The 25120-nt window shown below is 38.3% G+C and overlaps 1 protein-coding gene across 13 annotated transcripts in view; it reads right to left on the bottom strand.

Moving 5' to 3' along the window:
- Positions 1-235: 235 nt before the first annotated feature.
- The window catches only part of Fn1 (fibronectin 1), a 67055-nt gene continuing 42170 nt past the window's right edge, over positions 236-25120 (bottom strand). The window contains exons 26-46 of one of the 13 annotated variants that reach the window (XM_087206146.1): positions 23589-23678; positions 22010-22279; positions 21119-21235; positions 20305-20469; positions 19308-19463; positions 18431-18544; positions 17331-17600; positions 15831-16018; positions 14870-14957; positions 13683-13859; positions 12813-12902; positions 12414-12593; positions 11407-11496; positions 10353-10475; positions 10009-10115; positions 8936-9074; positions 6602-6766; positions 4464-4589; positions 3856-3962; positions 1320-1430; positions 236-994 (exon numbers count right to left, since the gene is read on the bottom strand). In XM_087206146.1, coding sequence (XP_087062272.1) covers positions 923-994; positions 1320-1430; positions 3856-3962; positions 4464-4589; positions 6602-6766; positions 8936-9074; positions 10009-10115; positions 10353-10475; positions 11407-11496; positions 12414-12593; positions 12813-12902; positions 13683-13859; positions 14870-14957; positions 15831-16018; positions 17331-17600; positions 18431-18544; positions 19308-19463; positions 20305-20469; positions 21119-21235; positions 22010-22279; positions 23589-23678 — 2945 coding nt within the window. In that variant the 3' untranslated portion in view covers positions 236-922. Of the gene's footprint in view, positions 995-1319; positions 1431-3855; positions 3963-4463; positions 4590-6601; positions 6767-8935; positions 9075-10008; positions 10476-11406; positions 11497-12413; positions 12594-12812; positions 12903-13682; positions 13860-14869; positions 14958-15830; positions 16019-17330; positions 17601-18430; positions 18545-19307; positions 19464-20304; positions 20470-21118; positions 21236-22009; positions 22280-23588; positions 23679-25120 lie in introns of all 13 variants that reach the window. The other 12 variants (XM_087206147.1, XM_004851091.4, XM_004851092.4 and 9 more) reach the window with 12 other exon arrangements.

Below are 25120 nucleotides of genomic sequence, written 5' to 3'. Positions count from 1 at the left end.
ACTTACATCTATTAAGGCAGAAAACATAAAGCTATATCCACCACTGAAGAGATGAAATAACAAAAATGAATTTGTTTTTGTAGCGATAGGCAGAAAATTTTCTACAGAAATTACCCAAGAATTAGAGAGCCTGGCACATCATAGATTTTCACATGTTGGCTGAACTGAAAAAGAACCTTCTTGAGGATCATTATTTCCTCCTCAAATACTTTATATAAATAAAATGACCTTCAAGTTGTGGAATGTAAATCTTTTATTAAAACAGTTGTCTTTCCACAGTAGTAAAGCTTTGGCAAATACAGTATAAAAAATAACCAACCATCAATATTACCAAATTCCTCTTATGAACTGCATACTAAATGTCTTCAATACCATTTTTTCCATATAAAAATACTGGGAAAAATTGATAAATAACAGGTAAGAGAAAGATATTTGTAGGCAATTATTAGGCTCATTTGGAACAAGTGAGAACTGTGGATATTTTAAATATCACAGTAACCAGGACATGCCGTACCTACAGTATTGCAGGACAGACAGTTAAATGAAAGCATAAGTGTTTGGGTAACTTTCCCCCTACTTAAAACTTTGGTAATATTGTTCAATATGTTTGGCATTTTGGCTGGCACATATATTTCCCTATTGATCCCACACCAAATCACACCAAGAATCATTTCATTTAAAATACTGAGCGGTACTGAATAGTCTGAAGCAGAAGAGGCAACGTCCTCCCCTCATTTATAAGAAAAGTCTCAAAACACTCCTAGGTGACACTTGGAGATGCTGTGAGTTGAGCTGAAGCTGGAGAACTTACTCCAGAACAAAAGGCTAGAAAGAAACTCTCAAAAGATGGGATCTGCTAACATCGCTCCAGTTTAGATAGACTTTGGCAGAGAGACGTGCTTGTTCCTTTGGGATGCAGATATTACTCTCTAGAATCTTCTCTGTCAGCCTGGACATCTAAAGGCATGAAGCACTCAATTGGGCAGTTAACATTCTGTTAAAATGGAGAAAGAAAAAAATTAGTGGCAAATATAACCTGAAGCGTACAGAAAAAAAAAAAAATGGAAAGGGGAGACATTGAAGACAACTGTTTCTAGAAAGGATACTATCTTTAGTAATTCAAAAACCTAGCAGTATACTGAGTGATTAGGAGATGTTCAAGGCTTAATGGTGTTCTAGGACACAGTATGCCATGTAAGCCCATTTATGAGACTTAAATAATCACTTGGTTCCTTTTGAAGAAAAGTTGGCAAGTATGCAGATTCCCTGCTATGCCCCTGCTTGGGTTTAGGGAGACACTGGGGTGCAAGTGCACTTACAGTGTTCGTTCTCTGATGGTATCTCTGTGTGTACTGGTTGTAGGAGTGGCCAGTGGAGCCTTCAGGACCGGGTTCGGCCCCAGGTCTGCGGCAGTTGTCACAGCGCCAGCCCTGAGAGGAGAGGGAGGAAGTCAAAAGGGGTTTGTGCTAACTGGACAGCATGGTGATGGTGATTTAGTGCTTCAGTTAAAGCAGAATTTCAGGGGCCGGGGATTTAGCTCAGTGGTTTCGCCGCCTCCTACACAAGCATAAGGATCCGAGTTTGATCCCGGGAACCAAAAACAAACAAACAAAAAAAGAATTTTAGCTCCCATGCATCGGCGAAATAGAAGCAGTTAATCACCAAGGGAGCTTTGGTGATGATCTCATGCATTTGTAACCATATCTTACTCTGTCTACTTATGCTTTCCTTTCTCCTGAAATGTCTTTTCTTTCTGTGCAAATCCTGCTGTTGTGCTGAGACTCATTTCAGTCCCAGCTTCCTCAAGATTTCTGCCCTCGATAACGGAGGAGGTTTTCCTAGAATCCTACAGCAAAAGCTTGGACAAACACCCTCACTTTACAGTATGCAAACAGACCCAGAAGCGAGAAGTCACACAGTGGGCTATGGGTGGGCTTGGGGCTGCCATCTCGGAGTTGGGGTGACTTTGGTCATGCTCTGTCTACTGTATCACATGGCCACTTCCTTCCTAACCTCCCAGGAAACTGCTATCATAGCCTTGCTTCTGGCCAGATGAAATGGGTGATACGAGGCTCCCCCCCTGAGGTTTTTGCTGGAAAGTGAGGAAACAGGCATTTTCTTTCTTTGTTATTCTTAAACTGCCAGGAGGTAAAACTGAAACTGAGGGAGGTGACTCATGTCCCCATCAGCAAAAATCTCCTAGAGAAGGAAGCCAATGCAGGGGAAGGCATGTAGAAAGTGACAGCCTCCAGATGCCTGTCACAACAGCCCCAAGAGCTGGTAGAATGCGGACTTACTTTACAGTTATGTGAGTTGTTTTAGCCTAACATAACTTGAATGGGATTTTCCTCTTAGAACCAAAAGAACCCTAAATAATACCATCACTTTCTTACACTGTCATTTCAATATTTTAGACACATTTCTCCACGTAGGAGCCTGTTTGCCATAATACCTAACACAATATGGGTAAATACCTACTTACAGAATCAATGATTGTTCCTTTCATATAAAAATATAACAGTTCCCACTCCTTTTTTAAGTGTTTCATTTCGCACTTTAGAGTAGGTGTCACATATGAAAGGTTCTGTGTGCATAAATAATGGAGATGCTGAAGTGTGACAAAAATCTACTTCCCAACAAATCCACTCTCCATCATAGTTTTTTTTTTATACTGAGAGGACTGAGTTCTTTGACCAGTTTTCAAGAGAGGTGGGGTAGGCAGAGACAGAGACAAATACTCTCCATGCTAGGGATGGAATAACATTAATTTTCATTGGCTGTCTTGGCTATCCCAGGTCCCAAGATAATGCACAGACATGCCCCTGAAGATCCTGCCCTTCTGCCAGATTAACCACCCTAAGGATCATTTTCCATCTTGCTCCTTTTCTTGTTGGGTGCCTGAATTGGTTAATGCCAAATACATCAAGTAATGAATCTTACCTTGGGGTGGGTAGCATGCTCCTAATGTACTGGAATTTGGGGAGCTGTTGGAGAGGGCACGGCTTCCTTGAACAACTGAACTATCATGTTCTATTATTTAAGTTATGAGAGTCAGGTCTTTCTGAATTACAATGAGAGAAAGGCATGGCAGTTTTTGTTCAACTGAAGAAGGGTACATACTAGAAATGGCTGAGGGATACTGGCTTAAATAATAGACTTCCTGATTTTGCACCACAAGATATCATGCAGAGGCCTGGCTCACTGTCACTCCTGAGCCAGCTCCTTCCTAACCTGAGGAGCATGCTTACATCTCTCTGCTTTATTCACTCCCCCAATCAAATCTTAGCCAGGCTAAACCCCAGCCAGCTTACATTTCTCTTTTTCTGTGAAGCCTTTCTTGCTGACTCCAGACTACCTGGAACCGTATCTGCCGGACTCACTCAGAATCTTACTTAATTAGCTTGACTTTGCAGTGTGCAGTAATTTGATGTCCCTGACTATATCATTAAAAGCCGGGGCCACTTCTCATTCCCTATTTGTCCTGTATTGTTTACCCTGTGAGAGAGCTATATAGCAAGGATCTAATTTTCGATTGAGAGAGGGCACTAAGTAGTGGAATTTTCTTAGACCCAAGGTATTATTTAAAATAGGTGACAACGATGCCACCGGGGCACCTGTCCATTAGCATGGAGCTGAAGGCTCAGTGCCACACAGCATTTAGTAGTCCAGGTGGTGAAAAATAGAACAGCCTGAGTACAGAAGGCATGGGAGAAGGGGCTGAAGCTGTGAGTGAAGGGAACAACTTTATGAACTCTTTGTAAGAGGCACTGCCAACCTGTTCAGACAGCACATCCATGCAGGATCCTTCTCTGTGTCCTATCCAAATTGCAGGGAGTCTGGTACATCCAAACTTACCCGCTGTCCTCCAAAGCAAGTGCAAGAGCAAATGGCACCAAGGTATTCCTTCTGCCATTGTTCTCCTACATGGTATATCTTCCCGTCATCATAACACGTTGCCTCATCTATACACAGACACAAACCATAAGCATGTGTCAGACTGAGAACAATAATACAGATTTGGCTTGATAGAGAGGTGGGTTCTACTTTTGTCCTAAACTTGTATCATCACAGCCCAAATCTCGCAAATTTCCATTAATCATCATAAGTGAAGCAATGCTATATAGATCTTAGGGCACCATTTCCAAAAACTAGATATCACAGCTTCAGTGGAAAGATGGAAATCACCTTTTAGAAGCTGAATCTACAGACCAGTAGAGCTTTCTTGTAACATTTCGTTGCAGATAATGGTCAAAATACATAGATTAGAAAAGTGCTGTAACAATAAATCATGACTCGTTTTTGAAGCTTGTCTCTGCTTTTCCAAATCAAAAGATTAACAAACCCACTACTGAGTCCTCAAGGAGACCTCAAGTCCCCAATCAATCCTGTGAACAAGAGCTATAGTGCAGTAATGAAAGTTGGAGTACTTAATAAGGCACTAAAACTGATCTGTGATGACATACGAGGATCACACTTGAATTCCCCTTTTCCGTTCCCGAGACATGTGCAGCTCATCATCTGACCATTCTCTCCCTGGCGATCCCACTTCTCTCCAATCTTGTAGTTCACACCATTGTCATGGCACCATTCTGTAGGGGTGGAGAAATCACGGGCAAAGAGTTATTTGTGTTTGGACTCAGTACACTGGGATGTGTCACTGGATTTTTAAATTTTGTATCTGGAAGGAGTGGCAAGTTAAAGATCATAATCCTCATCAATGAACCAATTCTTTCGCTGGATTCAAACATAGTATTTCTACTATTTAATATTTCCTCAGCCGTCTCAAGGTTTATTTTGCCACAATCATGTCATATAACAAGTCAATGACTTTCATTTGAATTCTCATTATTAAGGCTCACAGTTGTCCAAAACTAAAGCAGGATTGGAATAGTCTTTTAGGGATAAAAAAATTATTTTTGAATTTGAATAGACCTTAGGTACAAAGTAGTTCAGTTAAACCTCAGACAGATCATCTGGTTCTACCTATCCCCACTTGTTTCTTGTAAATGAAAAAAGGATAAACAAAGGTAACAAAATAAAAACAAAATGATAAATCCATGGTTATTATTCCCACAGAATAATAGAAACAGAAGACTGGCTGAAGAACATCCGGAAGTTCCAAGTAGTAGGTCTTTATCATATATATAAGATAACTGTTCGATCTCCAAGATTTATGCTAAGCAGAATACTTTCCAGAAATTTATATAACAATGCATTCCTTCTTCCATTTTATCAACAATTCAGCCCTCTGTATACTGTAAGAAAAGGTGTTAGATAATGATGACATCTAAGCAAACAATCTGTATGTTGAGCCAAATATCACATAAGGGAACTTAGAGTTCCGATTCTTCAGTATACCTAAGTACTCACATGTAAAAAGAAAATATGCAAACTTGAAAGTAGTTCAGTTTCAGAAATTAAAAACTACTTAGTTGATACCAAATGTTAACATTCCTAACCCCAACATTGTAGATGACCCTTCTTCTGCTCTGCTTTTCCATTCTCAGATGGCTAAAGACAGAAGTCTACACTGGAAAATGTCAGTTGGGTTTTAGAAGTAAACACTCTGAAGAAATTTTTTAAAATCTCTTGTATTTTACTTCCAAAGAATATGATTTCTATAAATGTCCATTGGAGGCTTTTTTTAAGTGTGGTTAACACCTATAAAAATGAACCAATTGTCAATATGATTGTATCTCCCAAAAACAAAGAATAAATGAAAGGTTACAAATTCTAATACTAAATTTCAAAGCATAACAGATAATTCCTAGGATCATTTTAGCTAAAAATATTTTTTTGTTTGTTTGGGGTTTTTTGGTACCTGGGATCGAACTCAGGACCTTGCACTTGGGAGGCAGGTGGTGGCAGCACTGAGCTAAATCCTCAGCCCTAGCTAAAACTATTTGAAAAATTAAAATGTCTTTATAATTTCCAAATCAAATATATTTTTATTGAAGTGGATTGTTAACTATTAATTAATGGATTACCTGTATACTTTCCTTTATATGTTCAAGTTCTCTGGGTTGTGTGTGTGCATGTGTGCGTGTATGTGCATGTATGTGTGTGCCTGTGTATGTATGTTTGTGACATGTATGTGATGCAAGCATTTGTGTGTGTGTGATTTGTATGTGTGTGTAATGTAGGAGTGTGTGTACTGTGGGATGTATATGTTTGGTTTGTGTTGGAAGAATGTGAGTAAAAATGTGCACCTCTGACCTCATTCAACACAAAAGATTAGGTGATTTGAGATTTTTCTGTCTTTGACACTCTTAATTAAGCCTGGTTCCAATGAGTTTGACTTAATATATTGATTAGATACTGTACAAAAGAAAATTTCAAAAATCATTACCACTGCAAACTTGTTTTTAATCGATAGTTATAGTAGCATACAGCCCTTGAAATGAAGCAATATTTAACAAGTAAAATTTCCCATCATTTTTCTATGATGCAAAATATTACTTTGAGCCAAACAGTATTGTCTTGTTTGCTGCATGTTTGGAAGTGCCTGTGGTTACCAGACATGCTCCATTGATCCATTAGTGCAAATGCATGAACTGGAAGAGATGGAGGAACAGGTGGATGAACAAAGCAAGCTACTCACTAGATGAATCGCATCTGAAATGACCACTGCCAAAGCCTAAGCACTGGCATGTAAGTTTAAAGCCAGCTTCAGACAATCGCTCCCACTCCTCTCCAATGGCATAGTGGGAAACTGTGTAGGGGTCAAAGCAGGAGTCATCAGTAGGTTGGTTCAGGCCTTCATTGACTAGGAAGAAAAGGAGGGGAAAAAAAACCAAAAAGAACATCATATTGGTGGTTTTGGACCATAAGAAGAAAACAGAGGCATTTTATACAATGACTTAATCTAACACCAAAATTCCAGTAGCACTAAGCGGCATCCATCTGCTGTGAGTGCATCAGTCATTCTCATAAACAAGGCTTAGATGTAGCCATTAGGCACTTACAGTTTTTTTTCTTTTTGTTCTAAAAATAATGATCATTTCTGGTAAATCTACTTTATAGAAAATGGAACAGGTCTTGGGGCAGTTTAAGCCAGTTAAGAGGGTGAGTGGCAGTGTCTCTCCATCAGTATCAGAGTGACCTTGAGCTAATTGCTTAGCATCTCCCTGCCTCTCTTCCCTCATCTGAAGTATAGGGATAATAAAAATATCTCTATCTCCTAGGACTCTTGTGAAGACTGTGAGGCCATGTATTCAATGCTTGCCCTTTGTCATATATAGAAGTGCTCACTAAATTAAGAATTATTATTGGATCCTGTCCTTTGCTTATAAGGCAAAAATCTTAACATTTTATATACTGTTATGTGATGTTCACTTTTATTATTGCATTTTTTGCATAATCATGCAGAAATCCTACATTTTGCACATCGTTATCATACTAGTAAGACTGCTTCATTTTACCAAATAAAATCAACTGTTCCAAATAAGAAGAAACAATGGGATATAGCTGACTTAAACATAAACAGTGGAGTCTTATCATGCTACCCAAGACCTAGTTTCTCTGTTTTGGGAACAAAAAAAGCTTACCTCAAGATAGTCTCTAAAAATTAAATAAGATAAATTACTGACTTAAAATCCCACAGTGTAGGATTAAGTCCCATAGCTTCTTCTTACAGTGTAAAAATCAAAAGATCAAATACAATGGATATTTTAAATGCCTAATATTTCAAAAGGCATGACTCCGGAAGAAAATTGTATTTTAGAAAAACTAAAAAATCTGAAATGTTTCAAAGCTAGGACAACCTGGCCAGAATGAAGAATATTGCTACTGGGAATGCGAACTTAGAAATAAAATGAAAAGAGTTTAAACTGTTAAATGGGGAGCCACTACTCTAAAAATAGCCAGTAGTTAAAATTCCACCACAACAAAAGTTATAGAGATGGTGTCTAAAAAAACGGATGTGGAAATGTACAAAAACCCTTATGCTCTCAAAAATTCTTTTCACTTGGCGTTTCACTAGTAAAACCACGAAAGGCAAAATATAATAAAGTATGACTGTAAATATGTAATACGACAACCACAAAATAATCCTGCCTCTGGCTTGCCAAATACTCAGCTGCTTAATTCACAAGAATATACACATGTAAAATAGTTTTCTGTCAGATGAAGGAAACTGAAATTAAATAACTGGTCCTAGGAAGAAATCTTGTCACTTGATAGAGATAGAATTTATTACTTGCTGCTGATATGGAGGAGAGAACCCTCCAGTTAGAAGACTTGAGATTCACAATTTTGATTACTTTCTATCTCATGTTCTTTGCGGAGTCTTCAGCTGATGCGCACTGAAAAGCCAGGTGTCATACTACTGGCTTAAAAGGGCTTTCCAAGAGCTACAAAAAAGAGTCAATGTCACTTATCCTTTATTAAGGTTTGTACCTATATAATCAGGAAAAAAAATGAAATAATTTTAAAATAAGAGGGCTCTTTAGTTAGAAAAGGCTGTATTGGCAGCATTTTATCTATTTGTCCCTAATGTCTGATGAGGACTTTGCTTTGCAGGTGACCAGTTTCAGTATAAGACTCAAGATCACCACAGCATGGGGAGATGGAGAGAGTGTGGGAAAAGACATCAGAAAATCACTCACTTCTATCAACCCACATATAGTACTCACTAGCAAGGTCCAGTGTTGAATTGAATAATATTTAAAGTTTCTTCCAGGCCTGACATCTTATCCCTATCTGACAGCCTGTCATTGATGTGTGTGTGTGTGCATGTGTGTGTTTGTGTGTGTGTGTGTGTTGACAAAGGTATTAAGATGCGATCAGAGAAAATAATTGAATATTAAGTTGCTCATTTCGGGCTGATGTAAAGTCTTACTCTTCAAAGTTATAAGACAAGAACAATAAAGGAACAGTTGATAAAAACAGCCTTCCCTGGTGAAGCCCAGCCCAAATGGCACATGAGTGTACATACCAGAGTTGCCCACAGTCACCACTTCCTCCCGAACCTTGTGCCTTCTCTGGTCTTTCAGTGCCTCTACTATGATGTTGTATGTGGCCCCTCTGGTCAGGCCTGTCAGAGTGGCACTGGTGGAAGTTCCAGGAACTCGGAACTGCAATTATTGGTACATGCAAAGTGGAGAGAAAGCATTAGAGTGAGGAACAGACATGGGCTCCTCTAGTCTCTTAACAATAACCCTGACTGTTTAAATAAAAGGAGGGTGTGGGGATCCCAATTAGCCAGAGAAATGGAGTGTGTAGAAACATCACTTCTGTCAGATTTTTCTATCAAAAATCTACCTATGTGCTCTGCAGTTACCAGGAGCATTCAAGGATACTAGCCTTTCCTGACTCCTGCTGCAGTCATGGGTCTTTCCAAGCCTATTGGAAACCCTGGCACTGCCCCTTTCCCATTAAATAGAGGCACTGCTCTGCAGGAATGATCCAGGTAGGCTCTGCAAGGTGCATCAGACCAGAACATGGACTCTTTAAAACACTGGTATCTCCTCAAGCTCAGGTTTCTAAACTCATGAATTTCCCATAGTCTAGTCAGTTTTTAAAATTCTGCCACTTTCTAAAAATAACAACACAATAAAAATTGATACCAGTCCATTGGGAAAATTAAAGAATGTAGTTTTAGTTAGAGAATCAACCACGTAAAGGGGCTGAATCACACAGCTTTACCTAAGTTCTTAGAAATATTATAGGTAATGGGATTCTTCAAGGACAAACTAAAAAAGTTGTTGTTTTAGATGTCATATGACTGTAAATTTAGGTCGAATATTTTTCTTTTCTAGAATCACCTATCTATCTCAGTAAGGAGTCTGCAATGTGTGAGAATAAAAATGATTTTATTGTCTCTACTGAATAAAAGCTAAGATAGATCCTCCAAAGTAGAGCCAGGTGGAGGTTTAAAAACAAAATCAGATCTTAAATGTGCCATCTTTATAAGGGTCTTAGAAGATTAGCCATTGTATATCAGAGCGCTGGCCATTTCAGTTACTTAGCTTACTCCTTTCTGGGCTGCACAAGTAAAAGACTAATTACCTGTAAGAGGTCCTCGTCAATGCCAACAGGATGACATGAAATGATGTACTCAGAACTTTCCTGGAATGGGGTCCAGGAGATGGTTGTCTGAGAGAGAGCTTCTTGTCCTGTAGAGGCATTTGGATTGAGCCCCAGAACATGAGGATAGAGGTAGTGGTCTACATCTCCCCTGGGGACGTGACCAATTTCCATCTCCTCATCTACGTTCGGTGTGTACGGTCTTGGCCTATGCCTTACAGGGGTGGCTGCTGTGGGTGGTGTGGTCCTCCTAAAACCATGTTCCTCAAAGATCATCTGTTGCCCAACAGTGGGCTGCTGTGGGGATGTGCCAGGAAGCTGAATACCGTTTCCAGTGTGATCCCCAGAGTTGGTGATGAAAGGGGTCTTGTGAACTGTGGAGGGAACATCCAAGATCTCTGGTCCATGAAGATTAGGGTGTGGAAGGGTGACCAGCTGGGGAAGCTCATCTGGCCAAGAGAGGTTACAGCCAAAAAGCAAAGCGCATTAAGCTTCAGCAAGTGGCAGCCACAATCATTATCAGCTCAGGCAACAAGAACTATTTATCAACCCAATCAAAGCCCCTCAATAATCACATGTTCTCAGATCATAAAACATTTTTTCCAGAAAGAAATCTTTATGATTTTTCTCAAAGATTTCCTTATAGTTTAGAAAGAAAAAAGCATTAGCATGGATTTATCACACACAGAAGCTTTGAACTGCAGAGCCCCACAGAAACTGCCTCTGCTCAAGTTACGCCTAATGGAACTGAGATGCGCTGGCCCCCACCCTCTGCTCTTCATTTGAGAAGCAAGTTCTAAGTACTAGGATCCAGAATAATCATATCAGTGTCTGAAATATGAAAGTTATAGAGGTTTGGTTTTTACAGTCTGAAATGGGAAAAGTAGATTAAAATACATATTTATTTTGAAAGTTTTCCTATCACCATAAATATAGCATTTTCTCAAATTGAAATGCAACTAGATGACAAATATTTAGTTCCAAGTTTCAGAAATCAAATGATAAATCAAGACAAATAAGAGGACGAGATTTCTACCCCCCCACCAAAAAAACCAAAAAAACCCCTCGAAATTCAATGGAAGGTGTAGAAAAATAGCAATGATAGGATAGGAACTTAGCTTTACATTTAATATCTGGTTTAAATTTTTGAAACATGAACAAGGCTTTCTATAGACTGGCTCTGGTAAAGAAATAAGACAGAAATCTGCAAAGCATGCTGTTATTCTTGCTGTCAGTACAATGGATAAGCTATGCTATCAGGAAAAAAAATCTCACAAGCAATGCATTAAAATATGGAGAACCTTTTCACAGTACAAAATTGATCACTTGCTAAGAGTTTCATCTTAACCTTCTCCTCGCCACCCAGAAAGTGCTCTTTACCTGTCTTTTTCCTCCCAATAAGAGGCTCGCTCTTCTGGTTGTTCTTCAGGGCAATGACATAGATTGTGTACTCAGTTCCTGGTTCCAGGCCTGATGGAAGAAGAGAACCATCACATTATGTTGGTGAATTCAGCTCATCAAACAGCAGCCACTGGCTGGCAGCCTCTTGAAAGGTAAATCAGCTTCACATTTCTTCTCTAGTTACCCAAACACTGTATATAAAGGCGACTTCTCAGTTAATCATCGATCATACCCAAATAAGCACTTTTAGGCTAGGTTTTCTGGAATATTCTTTAACTTATGGTCTTATTTGCCTTTCTAAATTCAAGAAAATCTATCAGTGTTGTATACTACCAGTGGAATGCGAATATGAGAGAGATCACTGCAGATGTTATGCATGAATCTCTTTAGCCCTAATAACCAGATCATTAAAAAGTTAGGCTAGAGGTAAGTGCTGTGCAGGAGAGAGTGACCAATCGTCATGTGGTCCATGAAGGAAGTATCCAGCTCAACTCTTTCCATTTCTGATTCTCTTTTCCTGTACCTACAAATTTTAAAAAGCAATGTCCCAGACTAACGATATAGCTTAGCAGTAGAGCATTTGCCCAGCATGTAGGAAGTCGAGGGTTGGTCCCCAGCTCCTCCATCACTCTAAAAAAGTACAGAAGTGGTGTTTCTTTTTGTTATCTATATATACTATGGGGATTTTATCATCCATATGATAACCTAGGTTACATTACAGTTTATTTTATTTCTTGTACCAAAATAATACAAAACAAAACAATTCTAGTGACGCTATTATGATAGTACTGAAATTACATTTTCATGCGCTTGTGCCTTTGAGATGGACTGAGCTCTGCTGCCCCTAAAACAACAACACTTTCTGAAGTACAAGGCATCTCGTTCTCATGAGAGAGCATCAGAGATGCAGCTGGAGACTATTAAAGACTTTGAGTGTTCAAAGGAATAAGGAGGAAAAAAAAATCATAGCGTGGAAACAGCAATACCAATAATAGTGGCCTCTGTGACACCAGGGCGGGGCCGAGGGACTACTTCTCTGGGAGGGGACCCAGGCTTCTCATACTTGATGATGTAGCCAGTAATCCTGGCCCGAGGTGGCTGCCATGATACCAGCAAGGAGTTGGGTGTGGTAGTCAAGAAACGCAGGTTGGATGGTGCATCAATGGCTGAAAGAAACCAAAATTAAATCTCAGAAAATGGATAACCAAGAAAAGTACTTCTACACTTTTCCACCAACCCTTCTAAACAGATGAGAGAATCTGGGAATTGTGCAAGCTGTCCACATGACCCCCAGGAGCTGTAATATGAAAACATAAGCCTCTCATTTGTTCCGTAAATTCATGTGCCTGATGAAATGACATTTTCTCAGTGGAAACTATAGTTACCAGTGGAAGCATCAATGATCACAGGGGAGCTCCGAGCATTGTTGTTCAGGGTGTACAAGTGGATCTTGTAGTCAGTGCCTGGTTGTAGACCTAGGATGTGAAAGGAGATGGCTTTTACCCATTCTTGCTTTACTGGAAGAGTTTCCAAGCTCACTTGAAATTTTCTTGGCTTCTCTAGCTTCCTGTATTTATGTACACCACAGAAGTGGTCCACATTTGAGTAATAAAGTTGAACATGATGTTAACTACAGTGAGTAACATATCTCAAAAGCAAATCACTGATGCAGACAAATAACTATAATAAATTTTGAAATGCAAAAACACTATTTTAGAAGAGGCTGTCTTGAAGAATGAGGGGCAGCCATCTATTGGGTGTGTTTTCTCTTTTGTAGGGTAACCAGAGGATCATTATTTGATACCTGAAATTAGAGTTTAACAGCTCACAAGAACCAAAATTGACCCAGATTTTGACTGTTCTCTGAACATAATTTAGACCTTTATCAAGTAGTGTTTTTATAAATTCAATTATTTTTAAAATTTAACCATGTTAATGCTAAGAACTACACACGGTTTTGTTTCCTTTGGTTTTCAGCATTATTTTACACTTTTTTTTTAAATGAGAAAGTACATAGTGATGAAAAAATAAATCTGGTAAATGAAACTTTAGCCATTTCTTTGACATAGATTAGATAAAATCAGGGATTCAAAAACCAAAATTATTTCCCATCAGGGTATGACAATAACCTTCTCACACTGAGTTATCATAAAATGTTGAACATAAATTTAAAGAGTGAAGTCAGAGCATAACTAATGAGCCCGTTTGCACTCTGAGTACTGCTTAGTCCCCATGGCCAGTGGGCATCCCCTGACCTGTGATGGTATAGCTTCTGATATCTGGGCTAATGGTCCTCTGCACTGGGGTCTGGCCAGTGGCTGGGATGGCATCCACTTGGAAGCCAGTGATGGTCTCGGTCTTGGTGCGCCAGCTTATTGTGATGGTGGTCTCAGTAGCATCTGTCACACGGGCCCTTCTGGGAGGGCTGACATCTGCAGGAGATCACAGCTAGAAGTTAGTGCCTGCTTGCTTCATACATGTGAGGTTTCGGTATTTTAAAACATTTTCTTATTATACACCACATACATCCACTTTAGAAAATACATTGACTAATTATGTATAGATTTTTTCCCTTTAGCGTTCAGCTAGAAAGGCCCACAGTAATTAGGAAATACGAAAATATTCACATCTCATACCTTTTCTTTGAAGAGCTTGGAAAGCATTATAAATATGACCAGGGGTTCCCAGAGCTGACTTTCTAGTATTTTACAAATACCTCAATAAGTGTTAAAATGATTAATTTACTGTATTGTAAAAATATGTGTGGAAGGAATTATAACAGCATGTCCAGCTAACAATTATATATCTATGACCAATATTACTGCTAGTATTTTGTCATTTTTATAGGTTTCATATCTTTTCTTTCAACAGAAAAGATCCTTATTTTATCCTTATTTCATGGATGATAAAACTCTTGACACTTTATGTGACTGCTGAAAGAGTATACAGCAAGCTATTGATACAGCAGACAACTAAAATCTGGGCCCAATTTAGTCCCACATTTATTACACTGTAATAATACAGCAGAAGCCGGGGCTGGGGATTTAGCTCTGTGGTTCTGCCACCTGCCTCCCAAGTGCAAGGACCCGAGTTTGATCCCCAGTACCAAAAAAATAAAATAAAATAAAATACAGCAGAAGCCAGCATGTCCTCTCCAAACTTAACTTGATGGAAACAAACTCCACCAAGCAGAGGACAAACTTACTGTTAGTCTTAATCTATAATGCCAACACTGGAACATTGTGAAATGTCCATTTTATGTATCAGTAGAATGCTTTCTGGAGGGTCATATAAAGGCACAGTCAGAAAGATAAGCAATCACATCAATTTTCCAACTGAGACTCCTTCCACTCTTCACTTAGTGATCTAAGAAAGCACTTACCATTCCTTAATTTTTGTTTCTATAGACAGTTTGTCAACACTGAAATGTTTGACTACTTACTCTCCAGAGTGGAGACAACTCCTTGAGCTGGTCTGCTTGTCAGTGTGTCTTTGAGAGCATAGATGCTCACTTCATAGTTGGTGGCCACCTAGAAATAAGGGCATGGTGAGCCTTAGTAGGGTCACTGCAATGGAACCGAGAGAATTTCGCTGCAGCATTAGGAAAATGCAATGGTTTTAAAAGAAAAGATAAACTAGGAAATCTGCAATGATGGAAATTTCTACATTCCTATCTACAGATGATTGACAACAGAGTGCATGAAATGAATTTTAAAATGCTCCTAGGGGTTAAGCTCGAGTAAACCATAACTTACCTATTTATGCTAAACTGATTTTTTTTAAATGAGGAAAATGGTTTTTAACCTAGTTTTTTTTTCCTTTGTGATCTGACAAGTGAAAAATCATGAATTTTTCTGATCATAGAAAGGCAAAGAGAATTTTCTATTCTGTCTTTGAACCTATTTCCCTTAGTTTCCCCTGCAATTGGTCTTATGTAAAGATGTACATCAATTCCCTAGGATCCTAGATAGTTTTCTGCACATATGCCTAAAAGGATTTAAAAATATTTTAATGGTTATAAGAACAAATTGTGTCAGTATAGATGAGAATATTTCTTGCTGAGGTAACACAGCTCAGAAAATGAATAACTCAAGTGAATTTATGCATTCAGCCTGCAGGTATATAAATTGCTCCCCCAAACATACAACTCTTTAAAATAATAATATTTCTAAAAGGATTGTACAAAACCCACAGCTAATTACAAAATTCTGTTCTAATGGTCATCTAGGAAAGTTTATATCAATGTAAAGGAATTCTATTGGTATCAAATTCTAATAAAAGTATTTGATGGCAGAGGAAAAGGATGCAGTTAGATTTGTTATAAAATTATATATCCACCAGCTTAAGTACTATGTAAGAGAGAACCTACTTTTTTATTCCAATGGTAGAAGGTCATTTCTTACCATGAGTCCTGACACAACCACTGATGAGCTGTCAGGAGAAAGGTTAATTTCTTTCATGGGTCCAGTCTTTTCCTTGGGTGTCACCCGCACTCGATATCCAGTGAGCTGGACGTTGGGTGCTGTCCACTGGGCGCTCAGGCTTGTGGGTGTAACCTGAGTAAACTTCAGGTTGGTTGGTGCAGGAATGGCTGTCAGGAGGGTCATTGGTTAAAAGATTATTTTATAGGAAATGGGGAAAAAGGAGAAATAAAGTGAATTCCAAGCAGAAGAATACACTGTTTTTGTTAGGTTAGATGGATTCCCTGGTCCAGCAAAGATTTAGCACATGAGTAACAAGAGGGATACAAAATGAAGAAAATGTATGTTGAAAATGTGTTTTATATCCACCATTTTTCAGAATCACTGGAAACACTTGAATAAATGTTAGAACTCTAAGAGACTTTAGGTTTTAAAAGGTTTTATATCCCCCCCCTTAAAAACAAAAAAAGTTGCATTGGTTTATTGGTCATTACAATTGATTTTTCCATTGATATGAAAAGATGAGCAATAGCCCTTTTCTATATAGATTATCTCTGTATGGAAAATCATTTCAGAGTACTCCATCCAAAAATAGGATAGAATTATGTTTTTATTGTCTCTTTATTTGGGCCCAATGGCAGAAATCACTACTAAATTTAAAGTATTTTCTGTGGTGTAGCATAAGAAGAAAATTGGCTCATAATAGAAGCAGAAAAGAAAAAGCAAAGAGCAATAATACAGATTGTCACCTCCAGGGTTTATGCTGTCACTAGGACACATCTTTAGCATTCCATTCTGCTTCAGAAATAAAGCAAAAGAGGATAAAGAATTGGAGGCCAGGCATGTGGTGCATGCCTGTAATTCCAGTACTCAGGAGACTGAGGCAGAAAGATTGGCTCAAGTTCAAGGCCAGCCTGGGCTACATAGTAAATTCAAGGCCTGTGAGATCTTGTCTCAAAAAAACCAAAAAAGAACTGTGGGCAGCATTTGCCCTAATAACTGTTTCCTATGCATCTGAATCAGAAAATTATATATCAGCACATAACATCTAACCAGGGAAGATCTCACCCATGTGTTCTCAGAATCATGGTGCTATGAAATATCCTAATTTGGGTGCTTTTTTTTAGAGTAAGTTCTCTGATGCCAAACTTCTTTCCTTTGTTCTTAGTGAGGGTAACCATAGGAAGTCATAGCTTAGGAAATAATCCACATTTTACATATCATCTCCTAATATCTCACTTTATGGCTTTGGTTATAGGCCAAGCTACTCCAAATTCTTTTTATCAAATGTATTTATGTAAATATCACCTAAATTTTATTATTTATTACCATTCCTCCTTAAAGAGGGTCATTCATAATAGAGACTTTGAGGGTTGCGTTTTTCCCCCTTACACGGGCATCAATAATTCGATAAAGAATCATTTCAGCAAGGCATAAAGCCACTGCTCCCATGAGCACCCAGGTGTGCAAGTACTGATATACCTGTGGACTGGGTTCCAATCAGGGGCTTGCTCTCCATATCATCGTGCAAGGCAACCACACTGACTGTGTACTCAGAACCCGGTCTGAGGCCTTGCAGCTCGGCAGTATCTTCTTCACCATCAGGTGCAGGGAATAGCTCATGGATTCCATCCTCAGGGCTTGAGTAGGTCACCCTGTACCTGGAAACTTGCCCCTGTGGGCTTTCCCAAGCAATTTTGATGGAATCGACATCCACATCAGTGAATGCCAGTCCTTTAGGGCGATCAATGTCTGTTAGGCAAATTAATGGTAAGAGGTTATGTGAAAAGCAAGTTGTGGAATAAGCATTTTATTACAGGCAAAGCAATGTTGCAGATACCGTTTCCTTTGATAAATTAAACTCCAATTAACCCACTATCAAAACAGAAAATAACAACATTTGCTTAAATTTTTTCTGTTTAAAAAATACTTAATGTCTCATTATTTATTAAAACATGGGTATATGTGAGACATGTAGATACCCTGCAAAATGTCCCCATGATAGATTCATTTATATTAATTTAAAGATATTATACCAAGATTTGCTTTTGCAATGTGAGGTTAGTTTCATAGACCTGCATTTTCTATAACTTGGAACTGGCAAAGTTGATTTTCAATGTTATATTCAGATTGCTGTAATTTTTTCCCGCCTTCCCTCTCTTTTTCCCCTTCCTTTTCCCTCTCTGTTAAGTATTCATATTATACATTGGTCCAGCCACACTCCTCCAAACCTTCTAGCTCCACAGGCATACTTTAGTCAACTTTACCATCCAGTCATAGAAAAGTCAGTCCTAAGCAAAATACTTTGTAGATTTGCTATAGGCAAATAAGATTTTGCTGAGGCCATTTGAGCAGAAGAAATTCAAAGCACAAAAATTATGGTGGTTCCACAACTTCTTTTCCTTTAAACTTACTACTTGGCACTGAGAAGAAAAAATGCTTGTCAAGGGCTCAGCTCAAGATAGAAAATAAACTATGAGTTGGCTGTCCTATGTATAATAGTCAAAGATATTCAGAGGGCATTCAGATACCTAAGAATAAAATTTGACCTTGAAAGTGGAAACCAAGCAGTAGTTACGTACTGGTTACTGCAGTTTGAACCAAGGGCTGGCTCTCTCCATTCCGATTTTGAGCATAGACACTAACCACATACTCCACAGTGGGCTGCAAGCCTTCGATGGTCATTTCTGTTTGATCTGCAAAGGGAGTGAAAAGCAATTGAAGCATCTATACAAATCCAAGCAAGTGACTTGTAGAAGCTTGTAATAAGCACATGGTAGCCTAGAATATGCATTTCCAAGATTATCATGGAAATATGGAGGATTCACACATCAATTTTCTCTTGGTCAAATATGTTCATTGCTAATACAAATTTGCCGTATTGCATTAAAGTCACACTCAGAAATAATCTCTAGAACTTAATAGGATGCCCCAACGATTAATGATGTTGCTCTTGAAAAAAAAAAAAGGAAATTAACTTGACGCTAAGAGATTACCATAACATCCTAATTTTATATAAGAATAAAGATAACATGGTACAAACACCCAATGATAAATGTAGGTGTATTTTATACCTAAAATGTACCAATAAATATATGTATATTTTTTTAAATTAAAAAAAATTTTTAAAAAGAATAAAGATAACAGTACTACAAAGATCTCAAAAGTTAGCCTATCCCTCTCTTCTTGGTGTGCGCTCTAAACCATAGAGATGGAGCTAATAATTTAAGATGTCCATACTGCTACACAGAATGACACATGTAAATGCATGCATCCTAAAAACCTCCTCTGAGGAATGAGCTGATAACAATCTTGAGCTCTGAACTCATGAATGGGAAAACTCTGGCCTATGGTATGAAATGTACAGTACTCACATTAAGATAGCCATTTATTTAAGAAAGAATGTTATGTCATCTACTATGTTTTTCCTGCTGGATGTGACATGCTGGTTATTCTTACCTGGACCTACAGTTTCAGTTTTTGATGGTCCTGAGCCATTTTTGGGAGTAGTGGTCACTTTGTAACCAGTAACAGGAGAATTTGAAGGCAGCCACCTGACGCTAATGCTGTTATCCTGAACATCAGTCACTTGCATCTGGGATGGCTTGTCAATTTCTACAAATAAAAGCAGGAGGACACTAGTGAAGCTTCGGTCCTTGAGGACAAGACTGGACAAGTCCTTGTCTCTAGTTCTGGTGCACATTCAGATGATCTTTATTCCTCTTAATCTCTCCCAGGTATTTTTTGTTTTGTTTTTGTTTTGCAAGAATAAAGGCGGAGTTTGGGGGTAGGAACATGCATCTAAATACCATTACAACTATTTTCAATACGATTGCTTCATTCACAGAAAAGCTATAAACTGAGTAGATGTTTATCTTAGCAATCAACTCTTTCATCAATTTTTTAAACAACTATTTATTGAACACCCTCTGCCTATTTCTATTGCAGGCATATGAGATAGATCAATTAACACACAGACACAATTTTTGCCTGGGAGTGCTCCCTTGCAATATTTGGCTCAAAACTTTGTTAGTTGCAGGTGCTTTTGCCTTATTAAAAGGGAATATCAGAGCCAGGCGTAGTGGCACATGCCTGGAATCCCAGCTACTCATGAGGCTGAGGCACGACAGTTTTGAGGCCAATCTGGATAACTTAGATGCAAAATAAAAAGAACTGAGATTGGGGGGTGGGGTATAGCTCAGTTCCGTGAGTTCAAATCTCAGTACTACCCCTCTTCAAGATAACAGGAAAATAAAAGCTGGGTACATAGCTCAGTGCCCAGTGAATAGAGCACTTTTCTAGCAGGTGTGAAACCATCAATCATCAGCACCACAGGAAAAGAAAAAAAAAAGGAAAAAATCAGTTTCACAATGAGGAAAATACATTGGAAGAAAGAACATTGTAACAACCATCTAAATAAATAAGCCTGTTATCATTCCAGAGGAGATATTTATACCTGTTTGATAATCTATGGAAATTGGCTTGCTGCTGGCAGGGCTGTCCCCACGGCCAGTGACAGCATACAAAGTGATGGTATAATCTGCTCCAGGCTTCAGGTTGCTGATCGTAGCCATGGTCTTGGTCCCAGGCACAGTGAACTCCTGGACAGGGCTACTCCCTCCTGCAAGAAAGTTAGTTCAGAGTGTGAGGGTCTTGGTGTTACTTGGGGCCTCTTGATGAATTAACATATCAAAGGTAGTATGTAAATCACATCTAATTGCTTATTCCTTTTTACAGAGTGCTATTAATAGAGTCTGAACAGGAAGGTGTATTTATGCATGTAGTAAACCCTGATAAGTGTACAAAAATTGGGAGAAAATTGCAGTTAATGCTATTTTAATAACTTCCAGCTTTAAAATGTCACTGAGTTGTGGATGAACATCAAAAGGAAGAAGCAGGTAAGCCCTCACTCAACCTAGGTTTGTATGGATTACATCCTTTTAAAAATTCTATGGAATATATTTATGTTAAACATAAAGATATAGAAAAGTAAAAAGAAATAAAAATCACATTTCACCAATGATATTGTGAATTCACAATCTTTTTCCCTTTAGCTGTGCTCTTTCCCCATCATTGTAGTACAAAAACAATTTTTTATTTTAATTTTACAAACAATTTTAGCATACATAGTTTCCATATGTTCCTGGAAAAGCCAAAGTCTACTGAATGGACCTGCCAAGGTTTCTTTAATCCCATATCTATTGTAGAGCTTTCAAATTATCTATAACAGACTCTGGTCTGGTCAGAGAATGAAATAGCACATAACACACCTGTTTCTCCATAAGTGATCCTGTAATACCGCACTGTGACACCAGGAGCATCCCATTGGATCATTACACTGGTGGGGCTGGAAGCAATGACTGTCAGGTCCCTTGGAACATCAGAAACTAGAAAAAAATGGGAAATTTCTCACCCCCATAACTTTCCAACAATTCTCAGATTCTTTATATTCATTTTTCTTTATACAAAAATGTAAATACTATACAAATTTAGTAGAATTAAAAATTATGAACAATTCAAGGTACAGTGGTACCTTGGTTCATGTATTTAATTCTTTCCATGATTCTGATCTCAGAATTCGTTCCACAATTCTGGGTGCAACCAGATTCTGCAACCAGAATTGTGGAAAGAGTTAAGTTTGTGAACCGAGGTACCTCTGTGGTTAAATAAACCATTCAAATTATGATAAAATGATTATTTCAAATTTGCTGAAGGATTTTTTTGGCCTCAACTTTTTACTCTCTTTCTCCTTGAGACTGAGATAATGGATATCATGATGTCTCTCCCATAGGTACTTCCCATAGGTACATCAGCAACCATCCCTCAAGAATAATGACACTATTACACTAAAATTATATTTTAACAAGAACTTTAAAACAGTGTTACATTTTCTGTATTTTGAATCAAAGGTTTGTTATTAGAAACACACAGTTATCTAGATTAGGTGAGAAATTTCCTGGGATAAAGAACTTATATTCTTATATTCTAAGAGGGAGATTTTTTTCCACACATTCTTTCATTTCCCTCTCCATCTTTCATAACCAACCATGGTCTATTTTTCAAGAAATGATTGAATCGACCAAGATAATGCTATTTCATAGACTATACCAACTGTACAGGAAGGCCTTCTAAGTTTCTCTGTAGATCAGAAAGCAACTTACTTGTTGATTGTTGACCAATCAAGACAGGGCTTTCCTCTCTGCCATTAACAGCAACAATGCTGACCACATACTCTGTGCCTGGATTGAGGTTGGTGAGGGTGATGGAATTCCGAGAGGGGGGCACTCGATCTTCTCGGGGTCTTCCGCTAAGATGCTCAGGATGATGGCGAATTTTGTAGCCAGTGATGGAAGCTCGAGGAGCAATCCAATGAACAGTGAAAGAGTTGGCAGTGATATCAGAAAAGTCAATTCCAGTTGGGGAATCAAGACCTGGATTTTCCCACCCAAGGGAGGAAGAGGGGAAAAAACACAAGACACCACCAGCTTAGGTAGGGAGGCAGGTGTGGGGGGAAAGTAACATACATTAACAATTTTGTCTTTTTTCATCTATGCAACGTATATGCCATAAACCTCAGGTTATGATATGCTGATTTTAAGCCACATAGGAATTTTAAATTCATAACATGATGGTTCAAAATAGTCAACTCGTGCCATTCATTTTTTTCCCTTTTGCTAAGTAATATAAGTGATTTATCTGTGTCATTACAGTAGGTTTCTGCATCATATCTGAAGATTAGCATTTCAGATACTGTGTAAATTGATATTTTCAAGTGCTTCGGTGTTCAAGTACTATAAATTTCCATCCCATAGTATCTCTCAAGGTAAAGCAAGATCTGCCCATTCTCAAGTTAAATGTTTGGTTCCCAAGGAAGCTTTCTATGCTTAAAACAAACAAAAACTTGATTATCAACAGAGTAGTAATGATGCCAAACACAAAACTTGCTAAAACTAAAGACATTCTGGACAAATTAAAATGCAAGTAATATCTTACGAATTGAGAGTTTGGCACAAGAATTCAGTATTTCATATTTTTTCTTTTTTAATTTAATTTTTAAAAACATTTTAATATTTCATACTGAAATCACTTAATCTCTCTGGAGCTTGCAACAAATTTCTCATAACATTCGTAAGTCTATTCAATAATATAATTAAACCAAATTGAGAGATTCTAACTCCTTTTTGGAAGTAAGTTGAATATAAATAATGAATATCCTAAACTATTTTTCAGAGGAAAAATTAAAAGAAGCACTCATTTAAGAAAGGATATATTTATGAGATTCAATTTACTATCTTCTAGTAAAAGATATATCATCAAGCAAAAAATGTAAACTTGTTGGCTTAGTAAAGGAAGAAAAACACTTAGTGATGACAATGTAAAATGAACTATTAGACAGAGCAGTCTAATGAAAAGAGATGTTCACCAACTCTAAACATAACAGATTCTGAGATACTCCTCTTGGAAGTTTTTGTAAAGGATAGACAACAAAGTTTCTGAACTAATTTCAGTTTTCTCTGGAAGCAGGGTATAGAATCTCAGTGACTGGATTGGTAATTAGTAAGTAATTGTTGAATAAGATTTAATTTCATTTTCAAGACCAATAATGAAAAATAATGACAAAGCTACACACATTACCACCACAAAAGGCAAATGGACTTTCAGAAGCATAATTTCATTTTGTCATTTCAAGATGGTAGGTGAGATCCTCTGATAAGCAAGCATGTTGCCAACAGGACTCACCTGTTTTCTGTCTTCCTCTAAGAGGGATGCTCTCGTGTTGCTCATAGACACTGGAGACACTGATTAAATAATCGGTCCCAGGCAGCAGGTCTGAAGAGGGAAGTAGGACTTATTTTAGATTTGTGCTCGAAAGCATGAAAAACCAAAGTACTCCTGGGACTATCTCAACTGATAAAATAGCCAAGCATTAGTCCTGTAGCCTACCTAGGTAGTTTACCTAGGTAAACCACAGTCTCTTGGAGACAGACTGCAATTAGGGGAAGGGAAGGGTCACCTTGCCCAGTAACCTCTCAGAGCCCTGCTATTAGCTCCCTCTGTGAGTGTAACTCGCCTGGGTTTGCATTCAGAGGGAGTTGCTGCAGGTAACATTTCTCTCATCCACTTGGTTGTGTGTCTGTTGGAGCACATGATGATAATTGCTGTGGCATCGTGCATATCATTTACCCCTCACAACAATCCTGAGGTAGCTTACTACTTTTTTATTTTAGCTTACTACATTTTAAAGCAGCTTTATGGCCATACAATATACTGCACATATCTAACATATATAGTTAGGCAGGTTTTGACATACATATAACTTGTGGAACCATTCACCATATTTAACACGAAGAACATATCCATTACTACAACAATCCCCATCTAGTAAAGAACGGTGAGATATACAAAAGTTATCTCCTTTTATTTACTTGCTCAAGAGCATACACAGGTAGATCCAGTCTAAGACTAATGGTCCTAACAGTTAATGTTTATTGGAAAAGAGGCACACTCTGAAGGGAAATAATTGGTTCTGCCATTTTCAGCAGAAAAAAATACTTGCAAAAAGTTTAATAAACATTCCTGAATATGCTTTTCTCATATTTTGACACACAGTACCTAAAAGTTACAGAGTAAGTTTCCTGGCCTTTGCACTCCTGCTGCTTTTTTTTTGGTACCAGGGATCAAACTTGGGTCCTTGCGCTTGCACAGCAGGCGGCGAAACCAGTGAGCTAAATCCCCAGCCCCTTTTGCACTCCTGCTTAATAGACAATCATTCCTCTATGTGTTGTTCGCCCTTTGGCCTTTCTGTAAAGGCCACTTCAAGGTCTATAAAAGCACCATACTAGGAAGGACTGGATGCTAGGACTCAACTTCTTCCTTCTCACTTGGCCAAGGACAGTTTAACATTTGGAGACTGCAGTTGGTTCATCTTGAAAACAGGAGAATAATGATTTTGTTAAAGAAGGAAAAGAGCTGGGCATGGTGGCACATGCCTGTAATTCCAGAACTCAGGAGGCTGAGGCAGGAGGATCGCTATGAATTCAAGACCAGCCTGAACTACATAGTGAGACCCTGTCTAAAAAACAAAGAGGATAGCTAGTTATATATATATATATATATATATATATATATAACCCTTGAAGTCATAGTGTTGGGACCAGAAGGTCTTAGAACACATGATTAACATGTGCCTGGTCTTGGCTAAACTGGGACTGACATGTGGTGCTTGTATACTGAGTAATGTGTGAACTACTGATTCCACAGTGTTCTTGAAT

Source organism: Heterocephalus glaber, unplaced genomic scaffold (assembly GCF_053883595.1).
Source record: "Heterocephalus glaber isolate CG9 unplaced genomic scaffold, H.glaber_assembly_v1.0 deba00000621, whole genome shotgun sequence".
Taxonomy (NCBI): Eukaryota; Metazoa; Chordata; class Mammalia; order Rodentia; family Bathyergidae; genus Heterocephalus; species Heterocephalus glaber.
This window is presented reverse-complemented; position numbering and strand designations above follow the sequence as displayed.